The sequence below is a fragment of the Protopterus annectens genome, chromosome 7.part0 (assembly GCF_019279795.1).
Source record: "Protopterus annectens isolate FY-2018-M chromosome 7.part0, PAN1.0, whole genome shotgun sequence".
Taxonomy (NCBI): domain Eukaryota; kingdom Metazoa; phylum Chordata; order Ceratodontiformes; family Protopteridae; genus Protopterus; species Protopterus annectens.
The window spans coordinates 1,049,002,353-1,049,027,227 of NC_056739.1; the positions used below are offsets into that span (position 1 = coordinate 1,049,002,353).

The window sequence follows — 24,875 nt, forward strand, 5'->3', positions numbered from 1 at the left end:
TTAATGTTGCCTTGTAAGGTGCGATAGTATTACTGCCATTTAAGTAAAAGGGTAATTATGGAAAAAGGATGTTGATCCTTTGGCTTAGAATGCAATGTGATAATCAGTGCAGCATGTAACTGTTACTACAGACAATCTGGGAGTTTCCTTACAATGGAAAAGGAGTTCAACTGTCATGGTTGGCAAGGAGAGAGAAATGAAACGAATTCAGTGTATGAAGTGGTATAATTTGTTGCTTTGAAAACTCACTTGGCAAATGTAATAGTTAAATCGGACATGGCAGTAGTGTGGAAGATATTAACTGCTTCTCTTTCCCACAGAAAGATCTCATCAACACGATTGGAGAGAGTGCTGCGATGGGTGCAGCTGGGACCATCATCTGGGGAGATTCGCTCTCCTCTGGCAAAAACGTAAGGAGATGTTTGCTGAATTCTTTTATTAGTAGACATTAAGGGCATGATGCCTGAAGTGGCCACTTGCATGCTTTTGTTTTACTTTTACAAGCAGCATGATTTTTCAAGTACTGTATATAATTTCACAAGATCTGGTAGAACATCCAAAATATGGCTTCATTTACAACTCTGTTAACTGGGTCAGCACCTTCAAAGTTCTTACTCTTGTCCCATTTCAACCCCTTAAGTAGATGAAATCCATGTAGTTCAGTTTATAAATCCACATGATATTCCAAAGCTACAGGACACACATGTGTAGTGCTCAGTAATTACCCTTAAGAATGTTGGTACTATGCAAGTATTCTGTAAAAGCAACTTCACCAAAGACATGTTTTGTGATCCTCCCAACAATTGACTTTACTAAGTTACATGGAATCTTTCATTTGTAATCACCATTTACTGTGTAGGAACTTCACCAAAGACATGTTTTGTGATCCTCCCAACAATTGACTTTACTAAGTTACATGGAATCTTTCATTTGTAATCACCATTTACTGTGTAGGAACTGGTATGTTCATTATCAGTCCAGTAGAGTCTTGATTATGTGAACTTCGATAGTCCGAAACATCAGTTATCCAAATCAGCCTTCCAAAGTTTTCAGGTTGGAAAAATCTGAATATGTAAACATTATGCGTATTCGCTTGAGCATGTTTTTTGAGCTTGTAGCTAGCTTGTGTGAAAATTTTCTTTATTGTCCCCTGGAGTCACTGAATGGTTGAAAGGTGTGTTCCAGTCTGCAGAAAAAAACAAGATTTTAGAAGTCTTTTATGCATTTCATTTATATGTTTGATTATCTAAACAGTTTGATTATCCAAACTACCCTAGATCCCAATTATTTCGTATCATTGAGACTCTTCTGTATGTAGATGAACCTTCATTGTCCATTTCTCATCACATCATTAACCTAAACCTTACTGTCTTCCTTAATCTCTCTCTTAAAAACCTTCCACATGTATGCATGCACCATTCGCTGGCATAAGTCACAATATTGCACACTGCAGTAAGAGACCATGCATAATCATTGAATTTACCAGTCATCCTGTGCTGCTCACATAGCCTAATGTTATGGCTGGATTTTGAGCCATGTTCCTCTGTCTGATGTATAAAGCATCAAAGCCTTTGATGACTGATAGTAGCGAGAGAGAGGCAAAGTGTGAAACTAGGCCAGGAGCAAAAATAGAGGATTTGAGGAAAGACTTTAAAATGACTAAATGTTACAAAATATGGATATGTGTTTATTCATGTTGGTACAAATGATTTTATCCACAAGGACACTGACAGTATGGAATTACAGCCTTCTTAGCATAGCTTGTCCAGGTGTTGGGACATTTTTCACAAATCGCATATAGAGAGAGTCAGGTCACTGTGACAAAGATATTTGGGGTAAACATTTATATGAAAAAAATTCCTGTTTTAAAAAATGGAAATGTAGGGCATCCAAGCCTAATTTTGGGCACATGAATGTTTAGATAGGATGGCATGCACTTGTCAAGGTCAGGGAAGAGAATTTTTGCAACGCATGTTTTGCAGTATTTGACAAACACAAGGCAGAATCTTTGCCAGATTGAAAATTTAACAGTTCACAGATGGCAACATTTGATGCATCTCTGATGGTTAATGATAGGAGCATTACTAAAGCTTCTTTTTATTGGAAAACTTGCCACAACCCTGTATATCAGTGTGTGTGTGTGTGTGTGTGTGTGTGTGTGTGTGTGTGTGTGTGTGTGTGTGTGTGTGTGTGTGTGTGTGTGATATACCTTTAAGAAACCTGTTCACCTGGGCACGTGCATGTAAGTACTGAGCAAGTGCAAGCAAAAGTGCCATTTTCAGTGAGCAGCCAGAGTGATAGCATGCATGTATGGTAGTAGTCGGTTTGTTTTAAGTTTAATGTTTCTACCTTCCATCTTGATCTGTTTAAGTAGTTTATTACATACAAACACCCAACCCTCATCTTAATTGTATTTGCAAGACGAGCAACATAGTTTCTGAAGTGGGATCCAGAGTTACTGGTCATGAGGTAGCTGATTAGGAGTGGAGGAATATACAGGAGTGGATCCTCCGAATCTAAAATGACTTGCTAACCAGGTACTAAAACTTGCTTAAATGATTTCTTTTGCTACAAATGTAAAATGAAGCACTCAGAATGCTCAAAATGAATTCTAATTAAACAAAATGTCCGAAACTGTGACATTGATAAAAATATTCAAAATAATTGCAAAACATGCTTGAAACAATCTGAATTGCATAAAATGTATAAAAAAGGGAAAACTGCATTTTTCCTCTGTACTACTTTTTCGCATTAACTAAAGCTATTCAGAAGTGTGCAAAGTGTTGGCAAGTGTGTGCAGTATTACAGTGCAATTATTTTGGGAAGTACAGTCATTTCAAAGAATATTTCACAAAGTAAAGTCTTTTAAAGTTTATTATGCATTTGAATATTATTGCAAGTACCTGGTGTATGTGCATATCTGTACCTGGTGTATGTGCATATCTGTACATATTACAAGGGTCAAGATTGCATTGTGTTTTACTATAATGTGTTGGCATGGCAGAAGGATTTTCCAGATCCGCACCAATTGCTTGATAACAATATTGCAGAAAATTTAAGAGTTTTTGAGCAGGAATACAGTATTTTCATACAGGCTGCCTTTTCTGACAGATGCACGTACAAAGGCATTTATTCAACTTGATTTATGTGGTTCAGAAGCCATTGAAAGAGCTTTCATTTGTGTATGTACCTGCTGTGTTTGCTGGGGAGGGGGAAGATTGCCATATTGTGGTACCGGCTGAAATGCAGGAAAACTGAATGCTTAAAACATAAATTTAGAGAAATGAAACACCAAATGAATGTTACAGTAGAAAGACAGTTATTTTACACAAGAGATGAAAAGCTTGGTGAAATTTTTGCCGCATATATAACCGACTTGAGAAATAAGGCTAAAGTGCGAAGATTTGGTGATTTTGAGCAATGAGTTGATAAGATAGCTTTGTGTGTGGTACTAAAAATGACAGAGTGAGAGTTTGCTTTGAGACATTGATTTAATGTTAGATAAGGCCATGTATGCTTACAAATGAGGGCATGTTTTCCAGAACCTTCAAAACTCATGTAGATAGTATGCAGCATGAGGTTAACTGCTACAGGCACCCATACCTCGACCTTCAGCAAAACCCAGAACTACTTCAGTAAGGCCTATGGTACACACAGCAAAGCACAAGGGTGACTTGATTTCCATCACAATTACGACAGTTGACTTGGCTATAGTTTTATCATCAGCCCAAATGAGAAGTGCTTAGCTTTTGGTCAGCAGTGCCATTCTTGCAATAAGTGGAATCCTTTCAAAATATTTTGTAAATCAAACAAGGCACAAAGAAGCAAGTTGATCAGTTAGAAAGCTATAACCCTACTTTTTATGTTGATGGTGTGTCTGTTCTTGGTGAAACAGTCAATGCAGTAAATTTGTGGGTAAAGAATCAAATCTTTTGTACTGTTTGGATTAATGGGAGTCCCGCAGAGTTCAAAGTAGATGATGGTTCAAAGCGCAGTGGTATGTCAGCAGAAACATTTGCTAGAGTAAAGGCGGGAGAAAAACTTGCTTTGGCAAATTGTACAAAGCTTGTTGCTTGTGGTGGTGAAGAAATTGACCAAAGGCTCAGTAGTGCTTTCATGTTACTCTGATGGGAACCGCTATGACTTGCAATTTTACATATTTGAGACGTGCAGTCATTATTGGGCCTTAGAGATGGTTTGAAAATGGGACTGCTTTCATCTGCTTTCATTTAGCAAAGAAGTCCACACTGTAGTCTTGAATGAGAACAGCTCAAATTTTACCCAAGCTATTTTTTCTGACTATACTGATATTTTTGAAGACAAACTAGGCAAACTCCCAGCCGTGTACTCCATGAAGTTATACCCAGAGTTAATCCCAGTTATCAGACCAGCATGGAAAGTTCCAGTAGCTATGCAGGACAGAGTCAAAGCCGAGCTAGACAAAATGGTGCAGCTAGGAGTAATTTGTCCAGTAGCAAACCAACTGAATGGGTAACTTCCATAGTAATAGCTCATAAGAAAAGCTGAGATGTCAGAATATGTATTAATTCAAGAGACTTGAGCAAGCATTGAAAAGACCTCCTCATCATATGAGCACAGTCGAGGTTGCTGCCCTCATGCCAAATGCCAAGGTTTGTTCTGTCTTAAATGCTAACAGTTTATTTTGGCAAATTTTGCATGATCAAAAATCTTCATTGCTAACCACATTCAGTACAGATTTCTGAGAGCCATTTGGAATAAATTCTGCCTGTGAAGTCTTTCAACATGCGATTAAATTTGGCCATCCGTGTGCTATTATAGTAGAGGTTCTTGTAGGAGGCAGTGATTAAGTCGAACATGATAGACACCTCAAAGCCATGGAAAGAGCACATGAAGTGAATCTTAAGCTGAATCCTCAGAAGTGCAAATTCAGGCTACAAGAAGTTACTTATGTTGGCCATTTGTTTACCAGTTCAGGCTTAAGACCACATCCTTCTAAGCAAACAGCCATTCTTGAGATGCCAGCTCCAGATAATGTCCAAGCCCTACAAAGATGTTCTTCGTTCCCCATTGCTGCAGTCCTTACGAATACCAGAGGGTCAGGGCGTTAGAGACTGACGCCAGTACGCCAGGGTACTAATGCGCATGACCATATCCTCAGTCTTTTGCCGCATGGTCCGATGCAGAAGCAGTTTTGCGAGTGCAGGTTGGCGTTCTGAAATATTTCGTTTCAGATCGAATCAGAGTTGGCAACATTTTGGTTTTCTTGCCTCAGTATTTAACGGATGTCAGAAAAAGTGAATAACTGTATTTCTTGTGGGAAACAGATACCTCATAGGGATTACCATACCTTGTGTATACCTTGTTTAGGGCCTGAGCACGACGTTGTTGGATGCCGCTCTTGTGCTAGGTTTAACAAACGCACTATTAAGAGGAGGTTAGACTGTGCCAGGTTAGTGTTTGGGAAGCGTTGCAATTATAAAATGCCGTCGGATGCTCCGGCCCAAGAAGCGCAAGGACAAATAGGGTTGATGAACCGCAGTCCCGGACGTCGGTTCTTTAGAGCCAGAGGTATTGCCAGGAGTTTCTTTGGAGTCTCAGGCAGAGACTTTACTGTTACAGGATGTGCCTTCTCAGGAGGTAGGCCAGGCTGAGGGGGCTTCTCAGGTAACTGTTCTTCCCTCTCTTCCCAAGGTTGTTAGGGCCTCTCCTTCTGTTGCCAAAACTTCTTTGAGAGGTAGGCCAAGTTTAGCTTCAGTGGGGGCTTCTCCTAGCACTTCAGGTTCTGTGCCTAAGAAACATATGCTTAAAATGGCAGAAGATTTGATTACTATGATTAGAGGTTCTATGCCCCCTCCTGATAAGAGGCCTAGGGTGGAACCTGAGTTTGAGTGTTTGGAACAGTATTCAGAGGCTTCAGAGTCTTCTGCGGAAGATTTGCAAGAGTTTCCTCCTTATTCTGATTCTGATGTGGATGATTCCACTCCGACAGCTTCTCCTCCTGAGGATTTCTCATTTTCAGAGACTCTTCATTCCATGAGAGAACACTTTAAATGGGAAGGCCAAGATTACTCTGATTCCAGGAAAAGGCTTAGGGAATTCTTGTTTTACCCCAGCATAGGCCCTTAGCTATACCTCCTGTGTTGAATGTGGTGGAAGATGTTTTTGCAGAGGCTTCCCTGAACCCTGACTCTTTGCCTCCTGCTCCTGTTAAACCCGATAGGTACTATAGGGTGCCTGAAGCTCATAAGTATTTGTTTAAGAGTCCTAGGGCGGACCCAGAAACTGTTTCTCAGGGGCCTAAAGGTGTTAAGGCCTCTGTGGTTAAAAATCCTGTTCCCACTGATAGAGGCAAGGGCTTTGGATAGGTGGGGAAAGAAAGTGTATACTTCTTCCACTCTAGCCATGAGGCGTTGAATTGTCAGTTTCACATGCTAAAATATCAAAATTATCTCCTTTCACAATTGAAATCTAAGGTGGATGCTTTGGCGGAAGGTATTGAGTGTAAAGAGTTGCTGGATTTGGTTCATGTGTCTGAACAAGTGGGTAAGCATTCTTTGCAATGTGGTTTTGATGCTGTACAGGCCTCCTCGAGGGTGGCTGCCACTAGTTCTGCAGGCATGCCTGGTTGAGGGATCAGAATTTAGCTGAGCATGTTAAGACAAGGATTTTGGATGCTCCTTTACAGTCTGATGTGTTGTTTGGTTTGCCTGTGGAAGCAGTTTTAAAGAAAATGGAGGACAAAGCTAAGTCTATGCAAACTGTTAAAGATTTTTTGCAGGTGCAGCCACCGAAGTTTAGTAGAAATTGGCCTGCTAAGGGGTGGACATATCCTGCTTATGATTCCCAGTCTAGGGGTAGGTCTAGACGGGGTAGGGGCAGAGCTCAAGGTTCTTTTAGGCCTAGAACAGGGAGTTCACCTGCTCAGACTTCTGGTGAGGGCAGGGGTCAGTCCTTTCGTAAACAGACCCAATGACTTGCCTTTTCAGCTGCCAGTAGATTCTCGTCTGGTAGCTCCTTTGGGAGGAAGACTGTCTCTTTTCAAAGAAAATTGGGATTTAATTACTCAAGACAGATGGGTGTTGGATATCATTCACCACGGTTACAGGTTTTATTTCCATACAATGCCTCCTTTCAAAGGCATGCCAGACGTTCCTCCTCCACAAAGAAAAGAGGCTCACAAGCAAATTGCTCAGTTACTCCAGATGGGGGCCATTCAGCCAGTTCCTGTATCAGAAAGGGGCCTAGGATTTTATTCTCGCCTGTTCCTAGTACCAAAGAAGGGGAACACGTGGAGACCAATTTTGGATTTATCTCTCCTCAACACTTATCTGGACATTCCCAAGTTCAAGATGTTGACGTTACAACAGCTTTTACCTCTGCTGGGCAAAGATCACTGGATGGTAACTTTAGATCTCAAGGAAGCTTACCTTCATGTGCCTATAAGGCTAAGTTGCAGGAAGTATCTGCGGTTTCGAGCTGGAAATTCTCATTATCAGTTCTCTGCATTGCCCTTTGGCTTATCTACTGCCAGAGTATTCACAAAGGTTCTGGCTCCAGTGATAGCTTACTGCAGGCTACAAGGAATTCAAATTTATCCTTACTTGGACGACTGCCTGATTCTGGCTCAAGAAAAGGAAGACCTTCTACAGCATCTGGAATATGTTATAGCAGTGCTAAGATGCCTAGGGTATTCTGTGAACGAAATAAAGTCCAGTCTAGTACCCTCTCAAGACATGTGCTTTCTGGGTGTGAGACTGAATACAGCAGCCCAGATGGCCTTTTAACCCCGGACAAACAAAAGAGTCTATCACTTTACTTCCATCAACTATCTCATCAGTCCGTGCTGACTGCAAGGACAGTCCTTCAAGCATTAGGGTTCATGGCATCTTGTATTCTGGTACTTCCCAATGCCAAACTGCATATGAGGAAGCTACAATGGTATCTCAAAAATGTATGGACACAGCACTGCCAGGATTTGGACACTGTCATTCAAATAATACCTTGCCTTCAAAAAGAATTTTTGTGGTGGGCTCAGGAATGTCACCTAAACAAGGGACTCTCTGTGACCCGGCCAGAGGCGTGTCAGATTTTAACGACATATGCCTCGGACATTGCTTGGGGAGCTCATCTAAATGGAAAGTGGATACAAGACAAGTGGCCTGCCAGACTACAGCATCTACATATCAACATGAAGGAGATGTTAGCAGTCCAGTTTGCATTAATGACTTTCAAGGAGTTACTTCTTCCAGGGCAGGTGTTGATTCTAACAGACAACACAACTGTCATGTGGTACATCAACAAGCAAGGGAACACATTCTTATCCTCTATGCAGGCAAGCAATGATTTTATGGGAGACTGCGCTAAGCTTGCAACTAACTCTTCAGGCAAGGTTTCTGCCGGAGCACAGAACTCCTTAGCAGATGTGTTAAGCAGACAAATCATGGATCCCCACGAGTGGAAACTGGATCTTCATGTATTTCAGAAATTGACAGTGTCATGGGGAACTCCAGACATAGATCTGTTCGCTTCTCCACTAAACCACCAGCTGCCAAAGTATTGCACAAAGGGGTTTCATCACACAGCTTGGAAAGTGGATGCTCTGTCTTTCAGTTGGAAAAACCTTCATGTGTATGCCTTTCCACCTCTGCCTCTTCTTCCAAAGGTACTATTAAAGGTCAGACAAGACAGGCCAAGGATGATTTTGATAGCTCCAGATTGGCCTCGGCAACACTGGTACCCACTACTAAGGAGTCTGGTAAAGAAGCCTCCATGGCCTTTACCTCTGATTCCTCATCTGTTATCTCAGAAGGACGGTCATCTGCTCAATGTCAAGCTTCACTCTCTTCATCTAACAGCCTGGCATATTCTGTGTTGAAACACAGCAGGTCTCAACTTCCTCAACAAGTTTTAAATGTGATTATGGAAGCTAGAAGACCTAGTACAAGGAAAGTGCGCAGAAAATGGAAGAGATTTTTATTTTGGAGTACAGCAAAGAATTTGGAGATTTCTGAGCCTAATTTGAGTGTGGCTCTTCAATATCTTACTGAGTTATTGGACAAAGGTTTGTCCTTCTCTTCCATTAAGATTCATGCTGCAGCAATTTCAGCTCACTATGATTGTGACCCACCATTGTTTTCGCATCCTTTGTTCAAGCAGTTTCTTAGAGGGGCAAAGAATATAAGACCCCCGTAGAGCTCCTACTCCTGCTTGGGATCTCAATTTTGTGTTGGAAAAACTTACTCTACAACCTTTTGAGCGGCTACTGCTGAATTGAAATACTTGTCATGGAAGACTGCTTTTCTGTTGGCTATTACTTCTGCAAGAAGGGTGTCTGAGTTGCAGGCCCTTATGGCAGTAGAGCCCTTTTTGATTTTCCATAAGGATAGGGTATCATTACGTACTAATCCTTCCTTTATGCCTAAGGTGGTTTCTAGTGTGGCTTTAAACCAAACTATTCATTTGCCTACTTTTTATGCAGACCCCCAAAATAAAGGGGAAAAGATTTTGCACACTTTAGATGTACACAGGCAATTGCGTTATTATTTAAGCAGGACTAAGGATTTTAGGCAGTCTCAGCAGTTGTTTGTTTCTTTTGCTTTGAGTTCGCAGGGTAAGCCTGTGTCAAAACAAACTATTTCTAGGTGGATTGGCTTTTGCATTGCATTTTGTTATTCCCATCATGGCAAGGAGATTCCAGCTGGGATTAGGCCTCATTCCACTAGGGCTACTGCCACTTCAACAGCATTTCTAAGGGGTGGCAACTAAGGATATTTTGGAAGCAGCTACTTGGAGTTCAGTGCATACTTTCTCTAAGCATTATCACCTTCCTATCTACTCTAAGTCTAGGGCTGGTTTTGCCACAGCTGTTTTGCAAGGCATGTTGTCAGCTCCTGCTTCTTTGTGATTTGCCAGCCTCCCTTACCTCTGCTTTGGGATTCTACCCAATAGTAAGGACTGCAGCAATGGGGAACGAAGAACATAGTACAGTTTTGTACCTACCATAAATGTAGATGTTCGAGGATCCCCATTGCTGCAGTCACCCTCCCTCCTTCCCTCTGTGTTCAGGGGTGGTTGTGTAGGTGAGGTTACATGCTGATATTTTTGTATATATTCTTGTATATATTGTACATATTTTTGGTGCAGGTATTTTGGGCCTTGTCTTTTTAGGGTCTTCTGACATCTGGGGCAAGAAAAGACTGAGGATATGACGTCGGTCATGCGCATTAGTACCCTGACGTACTGACGTCAGTCTAATGCGCCCTGACATACTCTGGTATTCGGGCCGACTGGGACAGCGGACTACCCCAATAGTAAGGACTGCAGCAATGGGGATCCTCGAACATCTACATTTATGGTAGGTACAAAACTGTACTTTTTCTTGGTATGGTCAACTGTTCGGGCAAGTTCATTCCAGATTTAAGCCAATTTTCAGAGAGCTGACATGCAAAGATGTTGTCTGGTCATGGTCAGAACACCACCTAAGAGTATTTGATGTCCTGAAACAGAGACTTGCCAGTCTACCAACTCTAAGGCATTATGATAACAAACCAGTCTTCCCTGTGATGCTTCTGATTTTGGTCTAAGTGCAGTTATTCTTTAAGAGGGGGTAGACCAGTAGCCTACGCATCGAGAATTCTTACCCAAGCTGAGATGCAGTATGCCCAGATTGAGAAAGACCTCTTGGCAACTGTTTGCTTGTTCAAAGCTTCGTGATTATATTTATGGCCAACCAATCCAGATAGAAACTGGCCACCAACCTCTAGTCACTATTTTAAGAAAGCTAGTGCATACTGCTCCTGCAAGTTTACAACACACGATGCTCAAATTACAGAAGTACAATTTTAATCTTGTTTATACAAAAGGCAAATATCCTTATCTTGTTGATACCTTATCTTGATCACCCAGGAAAACCACAGAACAGCATGAGAATGAGCAATCTGATTTTTAAATCATGGAAGTGAGAAATTTTTCTTCCACATGTCTTAAGCTTACAACTCGCACAGCTTCAAATCCAGTTCTCCTGAAGCTAAACCTCTTTATCAGTCGAGGATGGCCTGTGAAACAATTGTGTTTACCAGTAGAAGTGCAGCAGTATTTTCCATGTAGGGATGAGATTTTTGTTTAGATAATAGTATCATCATGAAAGGTCCAAAAGTGATTTACATTAAGATCTGGAATTGTGGCTACCCAGGAACTGATTCTGCCAAAAGGAAGAGAGGACTAGTATTTTGGCCGCCTATGTCCAGAGATGTTGAGAGAGTATTTTCATCTTGTTCTGTATGGAGTAGTACAAAACCGCATCAACAAAAAGAACCACTTCGTTTAAGCCAGATACCTGGACTGCCTTGATCGGTAGTAGCCACAGGTATCTTCAAGTGGAATGGTCAACATTTATTTGGTATTAGACTCTTATTTAGATTGGTTTGAGATCTACCTACTTCCTAACCTAATGTCTAATACAGTCACTACTAAGTCGAAAAGATATTTTTTGTCTGGTAGTCTGCACAGAGTCATTTCTGATAGTGGTGCACAGTTTACAAGTCAGCAGTTCAATTTGCTGAAACCTGTGACTTCACATTTACAAGTAGTCCTGAATACTCCATCGAATGGCTTTGCTGATCGTGCAGTTCAAAGTGCAAAATGGCTGTTGGATCCAGACATGACAATACCAATGGTTTCCTAGACTTGCTAAATCTGAAATGTTCCTCGTGCTAATCATCTTGGTTCACCTGCCCAGAGACTTGTGTCAAGACAAACCAGACCAGAACCACATTACCAATCAGTAGCAATTTATTGGTACCATGTTCTAAAAGCAGCAAAGCAGTGAAAGCCCAACTGTTGAAAAAGCTTTGGTCCCAGAAGTCATATTGTAACACCAGCAAACCGCCCCATTCATTAAAAGAAGGGGCGATAGTGAGGATCCAGACATCCAAAGGTTTTGATCATATCGGATTTATGAAACGTTTGTGTCAAAGACGAGATTGTATATTGTGGAATCACTAGGAATGGAATTTAGGTGGAATCAGAAGCATTTATTACTGCTGTCCGAGCCAGTGTTGCAGCATCTTGCCTGTGACATACTCTGATTCTCAAGGTGACTTGCCCAATGCTCCTGTCCCAGAAGACATTTCATCAGCAGTTCCTGTTCCTGAGAATATCCCTGAGTCCTGAAGCAGAACATTCCCCAGTGACTGTCCCTGTTGCTAAACGCAGTCCTAACTATTACATTATGAGATCAGGTCACATCTCTGACCAAGCTCCATGTACACTGCAACCTAGACATGACTGTTTAATATAGTCTGTATAATTTGCATGCCTATTCAAATGTAATTGCTTATATGAGACAGCTCAGTAAAGAGGGAGGATGTAGATCAGAGTTTGTGATGTACCTTTAAGAAGCTTTCCAGTGAGTCAGCACATGCATATAAGTACTGTGCACGTGCAAGCAAGAGTGCCATTTTGAGTGAGAAGCCAGAGTGATAGCATGCATTTATGTAGTAGTCGGTCAGTTCGTTTCACTTTAGTGTTCCTGCTTTCCATCCTGATGTTTGTATGTAATAAACTACTTAAATGAACACCCAAGCCTCATCGTCTTAATTCTGTGTACAAGACGAGAGACCATTCCCACAAGATTGATATTATTGTTTGTGAAACATGGTTAAAGAACAATGACTGGAAACCAGTTCTGAAAGGGTATAAATGTTTTCACTGCAACATTCTAACAAAAAATCAGGTGGATGTGTTCTGATGGGGATCAAAGGTTATGAAACCTGTGATTTTTTTTTTTATATTCAGTGATAACGCCAATAATTTAGTTTGTGTAACTGACAAAGACAACCCTGGAACAATTATTGGACTGTATAGACCATCAAAGAGAAGTGCTGATGACCTAGAGGAATTCATCCAGTTCTTGCACGAACACAGGAGGGAAGAATAAGAGTGACTGGAGACTTAATATTATTCCAGTCTGTTTCTAGTAAATTGAATTCAGCAACATTAAAAAATAAATTTGCCATGTATGTTCAGGAACAAACAATTCTTCAGATTAAAAAAGCCTACCAAGGAGTGGAACATACTTGACTTTGTGTTCCTAAAGAAATTGCTGTTGAAGTCGTTTTACCATCGTTGATGTGCAATAATCCTAGGGTTATAAAGGTTTAACTTGTTGCTAGATAATTCTTCCAAACTGAAATCTAAATGTGCAGAAGATTAATAACAGATTGTATGCAAAACTAATTGGAGTGTGATGCATTAGGTCGAAGCACTGCAGAAGGAATGTGGAAGATTTTGAAAAATTGTTTAAATGCAAAAAGTCAAAAAAATGCTATAACATCAGGATCCAGGCACACAACTTCAGGAGGATATATTTCCATAAGAACAAGTTACTTGATTAAGGTGAGAGACACAAAATATAAAAAAATGGAAAAAAGTGGCACTATGACTTTGTTCAGCTTTTTTTATTTCCGGTTTCAAGTTCTATTGAATAAATTGTCAGAATTGGAAGGGTTGGGACTTGAAACCATGTATTAGCATGTATATGACTAATATGGATCTATTGCCACCTGTAACAAGATATTCTTTAATATAAAGTTATGAATGAAAAAATGTGCTGTGATTTATATACATTAACATCAGCACTCGATAAGGCCCTACACAAAACACTGATCAATAAATGAAAGCTAGGTATTTATGTACTCCTTTATAAAATGGATAACTGTTTGACTTAAATAGGATATGGCTAGTATGATGCAGCAGTTGGACAGGTGAAATTCGAGGTTAGGATGTTCCACAGGGCACTGTGCTAGTCCCATTCTTGTTTAGATTGTATCTTTTTCATCTGAGATGTTCCACAGTCTGGATGCAGATGACTTGAAATTGAGTGAACTGATTGCATATGTTACAGATGGGGCATGTCTGCCAAAGAACTTGACTAAATTCACCATTTGGGTACAGGATAATATGCTGATAAATCAACAGTTAAGCATATGAGATTTGTGAGGCATAAACTGAAAGATGAATTCCGCACACAGTGATTGAAACTGTAGATTCAAGGACCTGGGTGTATAAGTAGTTCCAGATTTGAGTTTTTCTAATCATATCAACCAGTTGGATAATGTAGAACTGTAGTTTGTATAAAAAGATTTATAAAGTCTAGGAAATCAGAAATTAAGTCATTGTTTTTCATTAGACCCAGACTTCGGTATGGAAAAACAATATGGAAATGAGTAAAGTGGAAAAAGTACAGTGGAAATGTGCCAAGGGCATACAAGGGTGTGAAAATGTATTTTAAAACACCTTATTCAGGTATATAGGTCATGGGAATGTTTGTGGTTAACAAAGTAGTAGAGAGTACTCAGGCGACCCATGTAGAAAATACTATAGGAATGAGAAGTGTATAAAATGGTTCTCTAAGACAGTACCTTATGTGTGAAATTCACTAAAAGCATTACATTAAAGCAAGTGCTAGTTTTGATATTTTTAAGAATAGCCTGGGCACTTATCATGGGAACAGCTGTTTTTGTTATGTTGTCTGGCTAGAAGAGCATTATTGCCCGTGCTTGAAATATTTGTTTGTATGACTGAGGAACTCAGTTGCTTGAATGACAGAATAGTAGAAGTCTGAGGATTTTGGCAGGAGGGCTGATGTTAGGAGTAATGAAAATGATCAGTGAAGTATTGCAGGATTTAGTCCTGTGCTCAGTGCACTCATTTTTTGTTTGTGGCATATGTAAAGAAATAGAGAAAAGGTTCAGTTTCCTCATGACCAACAGCGAAGGAGAGGAGATGTCAGGCAAGGTTTATAATGGCCAATCAAGTGGACAGAAATGTAACGTTTTGTGGTTCAGTGAAAGCAAATGCAGAGTGTTGCCTTGGGCCAGAAAAAGCCTTAGTATGGCTTATTATAACTGATGGCAAAAATTAAAAAAAAAAAAATCCAGAAGTGGTTTTCACAGCTGGATGTGACCTCCTTAAGCAATGTGAGAGATTGTATCAGCAGCAAATAGAAATCTGGGTTGTATCCTTACAGGAATGTCCCCACTTTACTGGGCACTAGACCTGCCGCACTTTAAGTACCTTCTGCAGTTCTGGAGACCATGCAGAGGGAACATCAGCTGCTGGGTCACCAAAATTGTGATTGGGATGGAGGGAAGTGAATATGATCAAGACTCTAAGATAAAAGTTGATTTTCTTATCCAGGATTGTGCCATGGAGGTATAAGAAGGGGTCATCCTGAACATAGAGCAGAAGGTGGGCGAGCAAGTAGCAGATTACAGTGATTTGGTACTCCTTGGATTTCTTGAAGTTTTTTCTTTTTTTTTTTAAAGATACGATGGTATACCCATGAAATGATGCACCAGAATTAGTTGTGGTGAAGGAATCCTCAGAGGTGTTAGAGAGCATGGCAGAGGTAAAAAAAAAAAAAAACAAATGGTGAGGGGGAAGCTACTGAACGAGGGGATATAGAATGTTGTATTAACTTTTAAAGAGAAGTTTAGACAAGATTGTTTTCTCCTCCCATTAGGCAAACATATTGTGAAGTAACTATGTTTAAATATTGTCATCAATGTCTGCTAGCTTTTGAAATTTAAAAAAAAAATCCAACTCTTATTCACATAATTTTCCCTCACGAGAGCCCTTCGTGAAGAAGTGGTACTCCAAAGAATAAATATAACCTGTTGGGCTTTGAGTTGGATTATTCTGTAGTGGCAAAGATATCTGCAGAATCGCACTTCAAATGTCATGCAAAACCGTTTTTGTCTTTGGAAAGCATTTTGTCTGTAGACCTGTAATTTAAGTATACCATTTATTTGGGTATGGTGATTTGCTTTTGGTATGGATCTTAGCATTTAAGACCGTTTTTAGATTTCCGATTAACATTTTCTGTCTTTATTTTGCCCTTTATTTTTGTCATTCTTCCAAGAGGGTATTGCCATTACTTGCTGTATTAGCTCTTCAAGGTAGTACTGAAGTCTTAACTAACTTTGTGATCCATAAGAGGTGACATGTCACAGCAACGTCACTAATGCTGTCATTCCTTCCTCCTCATAGCTGTTAACTAAAGGCCTCCATCATTGCAAAAATCCTGAGTTTGTGGACACAGCTTGGTAAGAGATGCACCATGGTTTGCAGATCTGCTTCAGCTAAATCCATTAACATTTCTGAAGGTCCTTTCAGTGATATATGTAATTAGATGACATCCATATTCAACACTGTCTTGTGTCATGTTACTAAAATGTTGGCCTTCTCAAGTGTGATCTCCCAGAATCTATGATCATTTGGGGGAATTCCCTGTAGAAGTTTTGCATGTGGGTCATTTCACTGAAGGTGATGGGTACATACCAGGCTAATAACCACCTGGGACTTAGTAACTCAGCCACGCAACCAACCCATTTTTGTCCCTATGTATCATGGGCATTTATTAGGAAGGGGGTATGTTAGGAAGTTTCTAAAGGTCATGCTAATTTGGGCATAGTTACTGTCTGCCTCTGTCTATAAGAGACATGGGGGCCAGACTAGGTGGGCTTCTGATTTCCCATTCAGTGGTCAAGTTTGTATGTAAATGGGTTTAGGGATGGGCGCGGCTTCACATGGTTGAAGAACCTGTTCCAGAGCATGGGAAACCTTTGAGATCTGTCTCACCAACATGTCCTACATATGTGTCAATCCTAACTGAAATTATTGGATCTAGTGGTTCTGCCTGTTTTCACTTTGCCATTTCTCAAAAGGTCCATCAGAGCTAGATCTGAAGGTTCTTTGTATGCCAAGCATATACCATCTTTCAGTAACCTGTAGGAAAGAGTACAGAGAGAACTTTAAGGCAATCTTTAAAGGACAGTGTGTTTGTACCCTGGATTCTCCTGGTAAGAAACCTTTATGGGCATTCCAACTGCTTCTGGCCAAGTATATTCCAAATGTTCATAGGTTCAAAGGTAGGTACTAGGCTATCGGCCCGAGGGCCTACGTAAGCCTAGCCAACAAGGTTCCCTGGCTTATGCCACCCAAGACTGTTATTTTCCTGTGCCACTGTCGAGCAGACACACAGAAGTGATCCCCAAGGTGCATTTCCTATTTCCCATCCACTCAAGGTTTTCCTTGGAGTGCTAATGCAGAACTTTGCTTGACATAGATGGGTAGCCTGTTCTAGAGTATGGGAAGTCTCTGGGACAGGAATCTATCCCGACAGCATGTCCTGTTTATTGTGGTGACAAGGTGTAGGTCCCTAGAGCGTGTAGCTCGGAGGGATTGGGATTTCTTTTGGTGTAGCATGTCCAACAGCTCTGGGTTTGACATAGCTTTATATGTTAGGCAGAGATCACCTCGGAGTAGGCGATATGCTACGGAGTAAAGCTGGAGTTTTTTTGAGATGGTCAGTGTAGGGCATCTGTTTGAGGCCAGTAATCCTCTTTGTGAGGTACTTCTGTGGCCTTTCCAGCTGCTGCAGGTGTCTTGTGAGGTACATTCCAAAATGGGCGTTGTACTCTATAATGGGTCTAATGAGTGTTGAGTAAGAGAGGAACAATGATCTCTTTTTTTCCTGGATGAGAACCCTTTTATGATGTGTGCCACGTAGAAGGGACTTCCTGACTACTGTGGCGATGTGACTATCAAAGGACCGACTACTGTCCACCTGGGTCCCAAGGTCTCGTATCACACATTCGGTGTTAAGTAGACTGCTGTTTATGTAGTAATTCATGGGTACAGAGTTTTTACCAAAGGGGATGACTATGCACTTTTTGACATTGAGATTGAGGCCATGGCTCTGACACCAGGTATCTGTCTCAGCGAGGCCTTTCTGTAAGATTTCCACATTTGGGGACTCGAATATGGCTCCTAGTTTGCAGTCATCTGCGAACTTAGTTAGCCAGAGGCCTTCTGTGTTAACCTGTACTTCAGAGAAGTAGATACCAAACAGGAGAGGTCCCAGGACTGAACCCTGTGGTACTCGTCATTGGTTTGAGGTCAGATTTGGAGTCTGCAACTTTTACAGTGTGGGTTCTGTCAGTGAGCCAGTTGGCAACCCATCTTGTGATGTAGGGATTTATACCTAGTTTAGTGAGTTTAACTATAATTCCAGAATGGGGGATGGTGTCGAAAGCCTTGGTGAGGTCAAGATAGGCTGTGTGAACCACCTTACCCTCATCTACGGCTTTGGTGACTGCTCAAAGAAGTCGATCAGGTTCAGGAGGCATGAACTACCTTTCACAAACCTGAACTGGGTGGGATCCAGAGTTTGGAGGTTACTAATGTCTTTGTTTAGGAGTTCCATGATGATGCATTCCATGGCGTTTGAGACCAGGCTCGTCAGGCTAATAGGGCGATGGTTCCCGGGATCAGTGGTGGCTGCCCTTTGTGGAGTGGGATAACTGTTATTGTACGCCATTCAGTGGACACAAAGCCTGATGTGAGGCTATGATTGAACATGGTGATTAGGTGGGGAGCCAGTTCATTCTGAAGTTTCTGTAAAATGCAGCCTGGGATGGTGTCCGGTCCCATGGATGCTGTGTTTTTGGCTTTAGAGAACGCAGCTTTTACCTTCGTAGTTGTGATTACAGGGACTCTGCATTCTTCCTGTATAGATATGGGCCCTTTAGGGGGTGAGGGGGGGTAAAGTTAGTACTGAATCTATCTGCCAGGATGTTGGCAATATCAGTTGGTTATGTAATTTTCGTGTCGTTGTGCTGTAACTCAGATAAGATCTGGGCATTTCCATTGAGATTCTTGACATAGCTATAGAGTGCTTTGTGGTTGCCCTTAGAATCAGTGGCAATTTTGTTTTCGTAGCTTGCTTTACAGGATCTTATAAGGGATCTCAGCTTCTTACTTAGGCTGACCAGGGAGCTCCTCCCCTCATGGGATTTTACTCTTTTGCAAAAATTTCTTCTTTCTGTTGTACAGTTTATGACAGGGGACCACCAGATTGGCTTCCTTTTTTTGGAGGATAGCATCTTGGTTCTGTTTGGGATAGCACAATCCATGCAGTCATGCAAGTGCTTATAGAGTGTATTTGTGTAGGATTCAGCAGTTGTAACTGTATTGTCCATCTGCATGGGTGTCATGAAGTTCGCCACTTCTGTCTTAAGAAGTATGAAGTTGGCTTTGGAGAAATTTCTTATCATGGTTTCCTTAATGGGGAGTGGGGGCGGGATGTGGATATCAAGGGTGATTAGCTTATGGTCGGATCGGACCAACGAGGAGTTGACTTCAGGTGTGGAACACCGGTCATTCGTGTTGGTAATGACTAGGTCTAAGATATTGTTTCCCCTGGTGGGGTTGTGGATAAGTTGATCCAGGGCACTGGAGTTTATGAATTCCAGAAAGCGTTGTTTGAAGGAGTTGGTACACTAGTAGTTTTCCCAGTTAATGGTGGGGTAGTTGAAATCGCCCATTGTTAGGGTGTTTTGTTGAACCCTAATATTTTCCAGTACATCAAGAAAAGAGGAGTGGGAATCCTGGGGCATGGTGGGGGATCTGTAGCAAGCTACAATTTGGATTGCAGTTTTGCCCAGCGTTAGTTGCACTTGGATAACCTCAGATGCATTATGCTGAGCAACTAGCCTGGAGGTGTGGTTATCCTTAATGAATATGGACACACCTCCACCTTTGGTGTTCCGGTCCAGGTTACATGGCCGAAAAGTGTGGTATGAGTTTATAGCCTGGTAGTGCAGGGGTGCTCTCTGGAGCCTTGAACCAGGTCTCATTCACTGCACAGATATCTATGTTCTCCATTTTGAGTGCCTCGAGTGAGTGCATTTTGAGATTTAGACTTCTAGTATTGAGTAGCATTACCCTCTGTTTTTGCTCGTCTGTTCCTGTTACTGTGGTAAATTTTGTCATTTGAACCTTGCCTAAAAAAGGCACTATAAGGGCGGCAAGAGCCTTAGCCAGTATCCGGAATCCCAGGGGCAACAGGTGCAGGCCATCTTTGGCAAAGCATCGTGGTCTGTCGACCATGTCATCCCAAGCAGACCGATACTGGATCCCATTAGAATGACACCAGAAGCTTAGCCAATTGTTGGTCAATCATTTTGTCCTGGTACTGCGGGATCATTCTGGGTGATGGCAGAATGCTACTCTGGGCTAGGGTCATACCTGCCTGGGCTATCAGATCGGAGAGCTCTTCCAGGTCTCTTCATGTAGTCCAGGGAGGTACATCTCAGGTCATTCACACCAACATGGACAGTGACAGAGTCATATTTGTACTTGTTGTGGAGTGACCTGAGTGTGTGGGTTATGTGGTGGATCCTGGCACCCAACAGGCAGTAACCTTCTTGTTTAGCCTGCTGAGTGGGACATCGGCATGCCTGACTATAGTCACCTCTGATTAGTGTGTTGGATAGGTTGTTTTGCCTTATTGGCTGTGGCACACAGGATCTGTGGGCTGTGTGTCATTTGGGTTGTGTTGGGGGGTGGAAGTTGCTTGCGTTTCTGCTTTGGAGGTCTCTGTTGCTTGGGCAGATTATTATTGAGAGCCTCTGAGAATGTTTGTTTCCATGTGTGGATTTTGGTGGTGTATGTGATGAGTGTGATGCAAGTGTTTGCCTTCTCCTCTTAAATGTCAAGTTCAGTCTTGGTTGGAGAGAGCTTTACCTCCAGTTTGGCTAGTTAAGTGCATCTCTCACAGGTTGTAGTGTTGGGTGATGGGAGGAGAAGGTTGTCTGAGGCAATTTCTACATTGCCCCAAGATGCCCAGATTACTGGGAGCTGACCATTGGACATGCCTGAATAAAAAACTATTTTCCTCTAAATAAGTGAGGAAAGTGAGTACAAGAGCTGTTTTTTTTCTAGGCAAGTGAGGAAAGTAAGTGCAAAAACTGTTTTCCTCTAGGTAACGAGGAAGGTTGAGTGCTATAGTAATCGGTAGCTTATTTAGTGCTTACAACAAGTTCTGAACGAGTGCTGAACACGAATAAGCAAATTCAAGTGCTAAAACTAAGAATCTGTATCTGCACTACACTAGTTACAGGAAAGAAACAAGTGTAAATGCGAGCTTTCAAATCAGAAAGTTGAGAGAGAGAAAAGATTGCCCAGACAGCCAATAACTACAGTTTCTGGGTCAGAACCACTCCTTATGTGGTAGACAGGTTACCTTGTGCTTACCACTCCCACTGACCAGCTAGAAGGCCAACACAGAAAGGCTTTGGGGGGGGGGGCTCAGAAGCTTACATACAGTCCTGGATACAGCAGATCTGTATCTGGACTACATTAGTTACAGAAAAGTTAGAAAACAGGCTTACAGTTTTTTTTTTTTGTTTTTTTGTTTTTTTTTATTACAGAAAAGTAGCTAAAACAGCAATAAAACAATTCAAATGCAGTGCAAGGTTGCACACGAGTATGTAGCAATATTAGACCTAACAGTTTAAAAAATGCAGTTAAATTAATGACTAAAAACAAGTGCAGAAGGAGAGTATTGGGTAGAATGTGGTAAAGAGATGGGACTGGGGGGAGTGTCTCAGTTCAAATCTACAGTGGGGCGGGCAACTGCAAAAGCCACCAAATTTAAACAACAAACCAGAAATAGGGAGGGTGAGTGGGACAAAACACTTTCAGCAGAGATCTGAAAAACTATACAGTGAATCAAAAATAAGTGCGCAACTCAGAATAAAATTAGTTAAGCAATTCTGAAAAAACAAAAAAATATACTTCTCTGTATATTTCCAGATAGTTGTATTCTATGCCACTATGACCTCCTTTGACCTGGATGCTATGCCCATACTTAAAAGTTGGTTGACAGAATGATTTTCTTGCTACCTTACCCTCATGTTGGTCAAAGCAACTCTTGGTGTCATATAGATGGCATAATCTGGTTGGCCGTTTTCCCAAAAGGCACTGTAATGCATCTCTTGGCACTGAGTTTTAATCCTTAACTTTGACACCAGCCGTTTCTGTGTTCGATCCTACTATAATATGTTTGTGTTGCAAGGAAATCTTTTGTAACTTCAAATTTGCAGTCATCTGCTAACCTGGTCAGCCAAAGGCCCTTGACATTAGCTTTTACTTCCAAGAAGTAGATACTAAATAGGAGCTGTCTCAGCACGGAGCCCTGAGGTACCCCTACTAGTGACCAGTCTTGACTTCCTGGGTCCTGTCTGCCAGCCAGCCGGCAATTCATGAAGTTATGTAGAGGTTTGTCCAGTTTGGCGAGTTTGACTATACCAAAGTATGCCTTAACCAGATCCAGGTAGGTGGTATTTGCCATTTTCCCCTCATCCTTTGCCTTGGTGACCTTCTTAAAGAAGTCCACCAGTCGGCATGACCTTTTGATAAAGCCAAACTGCATTGGGTTCAATATCTAAAGGTTAACCTCTGTCTTCATTTCTACAAGTCATTCCATGGATCTACATATTAGGTCAGTCAGATTAATGAGTCTGTAATTTTCAGAGTCAGTTGATAACCTGCCTTTGAAATGGGATAACATTTGCTATCCTCCCTTCTCATAGTACAAAGCCTGTTTTGCAACTGTAGTTGAAAAGTGACTCAAGTAGTCCTCATTAGTCATATTTCAAACTTTTTATGAGGCATGCTGGAATATTGTCGACACCCAGTGAGGCAGTGTTTTTGCTTTTGCAGGTGCTGCCATGACCTACTTCCTGCTAATAGTTTTGTAGGTGTATGTTAGCGGATATTTCATGGAGGGAGGCAGGGGAATTAGGGGGTAAAGTTTGAGCTTAATTTGTCACTCAGCGGAGTTGCTGTGCTCAGTGAAGGTGTCATGGTTGACCACTATTTTGGCATATTGCTGTGTGCTGCCTTTGAAGTTGCAGGCATAGCTGTAGAAGGCCTTGTTGGCTTTAGCATGCGAGGCTATCTTGGCCTCGTAATTGGCCATGTTTGGCTTAGTCCTCTTACGTTCCTGTTTAGTGTAATTGGAGATCTGTTGTTATGGGAGATGCTCTAAATGCTTTTAGCCATGACTTTTTTCTTATTACCTACAGGATTCTAACAGTGTAGTTTTGGGCTGTCTTCTACTAGGTCTAGTGCCTCTGTACAGCCATTTACATGGTTACACACTTCCGCATAGGTTGTTGTGAACTATGGGTTAGGAGGGGCACTATATTTTGACAAACTGTTGCTTAGTAGCATGTAGTTTCCTTTGAAATAGTTACTCTTACAGGGTTTGCTAGATTTACCAAGTTGATTTTTATTTTGAGGTGACTGCCTCACCTCACCACTGGACTACATGATATTGGGAGGTGTGTAACACTCTCCCATGTTAGTGCGCACACACTCACCAGAGATTCAGACATGCTGGACCTGGTACTCTGTATCTGCTCAAGGATATGTGTATTAATAAAGTCCTGCAAGTTTGAGACCATGTACGTTTCCCAATCTATAAACTCTTTAGCTAGTCTCCCATGAATAGAGTATTTGGTTTAATTGTGAACGTCTCCTGTAGGTCTAAGTGTGAGCTGTGGAACTCCTGGGACATAAAAGGTGACCTATAGCTTGCTGGGATATGGTGTGGGACTTTGTGGTGATTTGCACATCAATAAACTTAAGGGCATCATCCTGTTTAACCAACTTAGAGGTATACTTGTTAATATAGACAGACTCCTCAAACTTTTGTCCCTGTCTGCGCACCTGTTGGTCTAAATGTGTGGAAGGCATTGAACCCTTGCACTGCTGGAGTACTTTCTTGCAGATTTAAGCCATGTTTCTGTAATGTTACAGATGTCTATGTTCTCCAGAGTGAAGAAAGCTTGTAGAGTGTAAATTTTGATGTTATGTGATCCTATCTCGCCTACATTCTGTACTGATGGGCTCGGAGCCGATTCTTCGGCTCCGACTCAGCACGCTATGCTATAGAGCGAAGCCTCTTATTGGCTGAGCTATTTTCTATCCCAGGATGCACCACCACTAATCCCCCAGATCTCGTTTGCCGCTTACAAGCTAAGACGTGGTCTCAACTTGGCTGAGCTAAGTACTGTTTTCTTTCTAAAGTTTCCTGTCAGGAAATCTCTTATTACGCAAAAAGCTGTTTTAACAGCTATTTTTGTCGTACGAGTGTGTTTTGGTACTTTTTGTTGTGAAAAATTGTGTGTTTGATTAAGGGAAAGGTTTCCCGTTTAAGTTAGAGGGGCCTTCCCCTATTATTCAGCTAGTATCTTCATTTTTTTCAAGAAGGTCAAGTACCCGTTTAAGTTAGAGGGTCTTGGCCCTCCTTTTCAGTATTTTGTTCTTGTCTGATATTACATTGTATTGTGTCTTTAAAAAAAAAAAAAAAAAAAAAAAAAAAGTTGTTGGTTAAAATTTTTTGTATTGTAGTAAATCTTCATATAGATAGTGCTACTTTCACTAGTTTTTGTCTTTTGATAATACATTATGTCGAAAGAACATAGACCCTCCGGGTTCAAAAAGTGCACGAGGTGTGGTTATAAAATGTCTACCACTCCTCGTGTGTATATTGTTTAGGCACCAAGCACCTACAGGAGTCCTGTAGCGTGTGTCACGCCTTTTCATCTAGAGTCCTCCAAGAGAGGAAGAATAAATTTAATATTGAAAGGGCTGATTAAACCCTCCTTCGAGGAGGCCTTATCTTCCTCTCCTACCAAAAAGAAGAAAAAAGTGTCTGCTCTGACCAGCCCGTCGGAACCGACTGCTAAGAAACCTAGGCAGGCTTCTCCATCGGCTCCACAGACTTAGGAGCCGAGGGCGGAACGGTCTTCCTCGATGCCTCCAGTCTCGACTCCTCTGGTTTCGGAGCCGAGGACTGGGGTGTCGAGAGGCGGGTCACCTTCATCGGCTCCACTGATCTTGGAGCCGATGAGGGTTGCCGGCTCAGACTCTTCCCCTTCGGCGCTGAAGCCCTCCTCGGCACAGAGGGAAATTGTTTTGGGATCTCCCTCGGAACAGATATTGGTCGAGTCCATTCAGAGCCGGTCCCCCAGTCCTAT

At 41.6% G+C, this 24,875-nt stretch overlaps 1 protein-coding gene across 1 annotated transcript in view; it reads left to right on the forward strand.

Moving 5' to 3' along the window:
* Positions 1–319: 319 nt before the first annotated feature.
* LOC122806842 (hyaluronidase-4-like) overlaps positions 320–24,875 on the forward strand; it is a 36,339-nt gene continuing 11,783 nt past the window's right edge. The window contains exon 1 of the mRNA XM_044077593.1: positions 320–410. Within this exon, the coding sequence (XP_043933528.1) occupies positions 357–410 (54 nt within the window). The 5' untranslated portion in view covers positions 320–356. The remainder of the gene's footprint in view (positions 411–24,875) is intronic.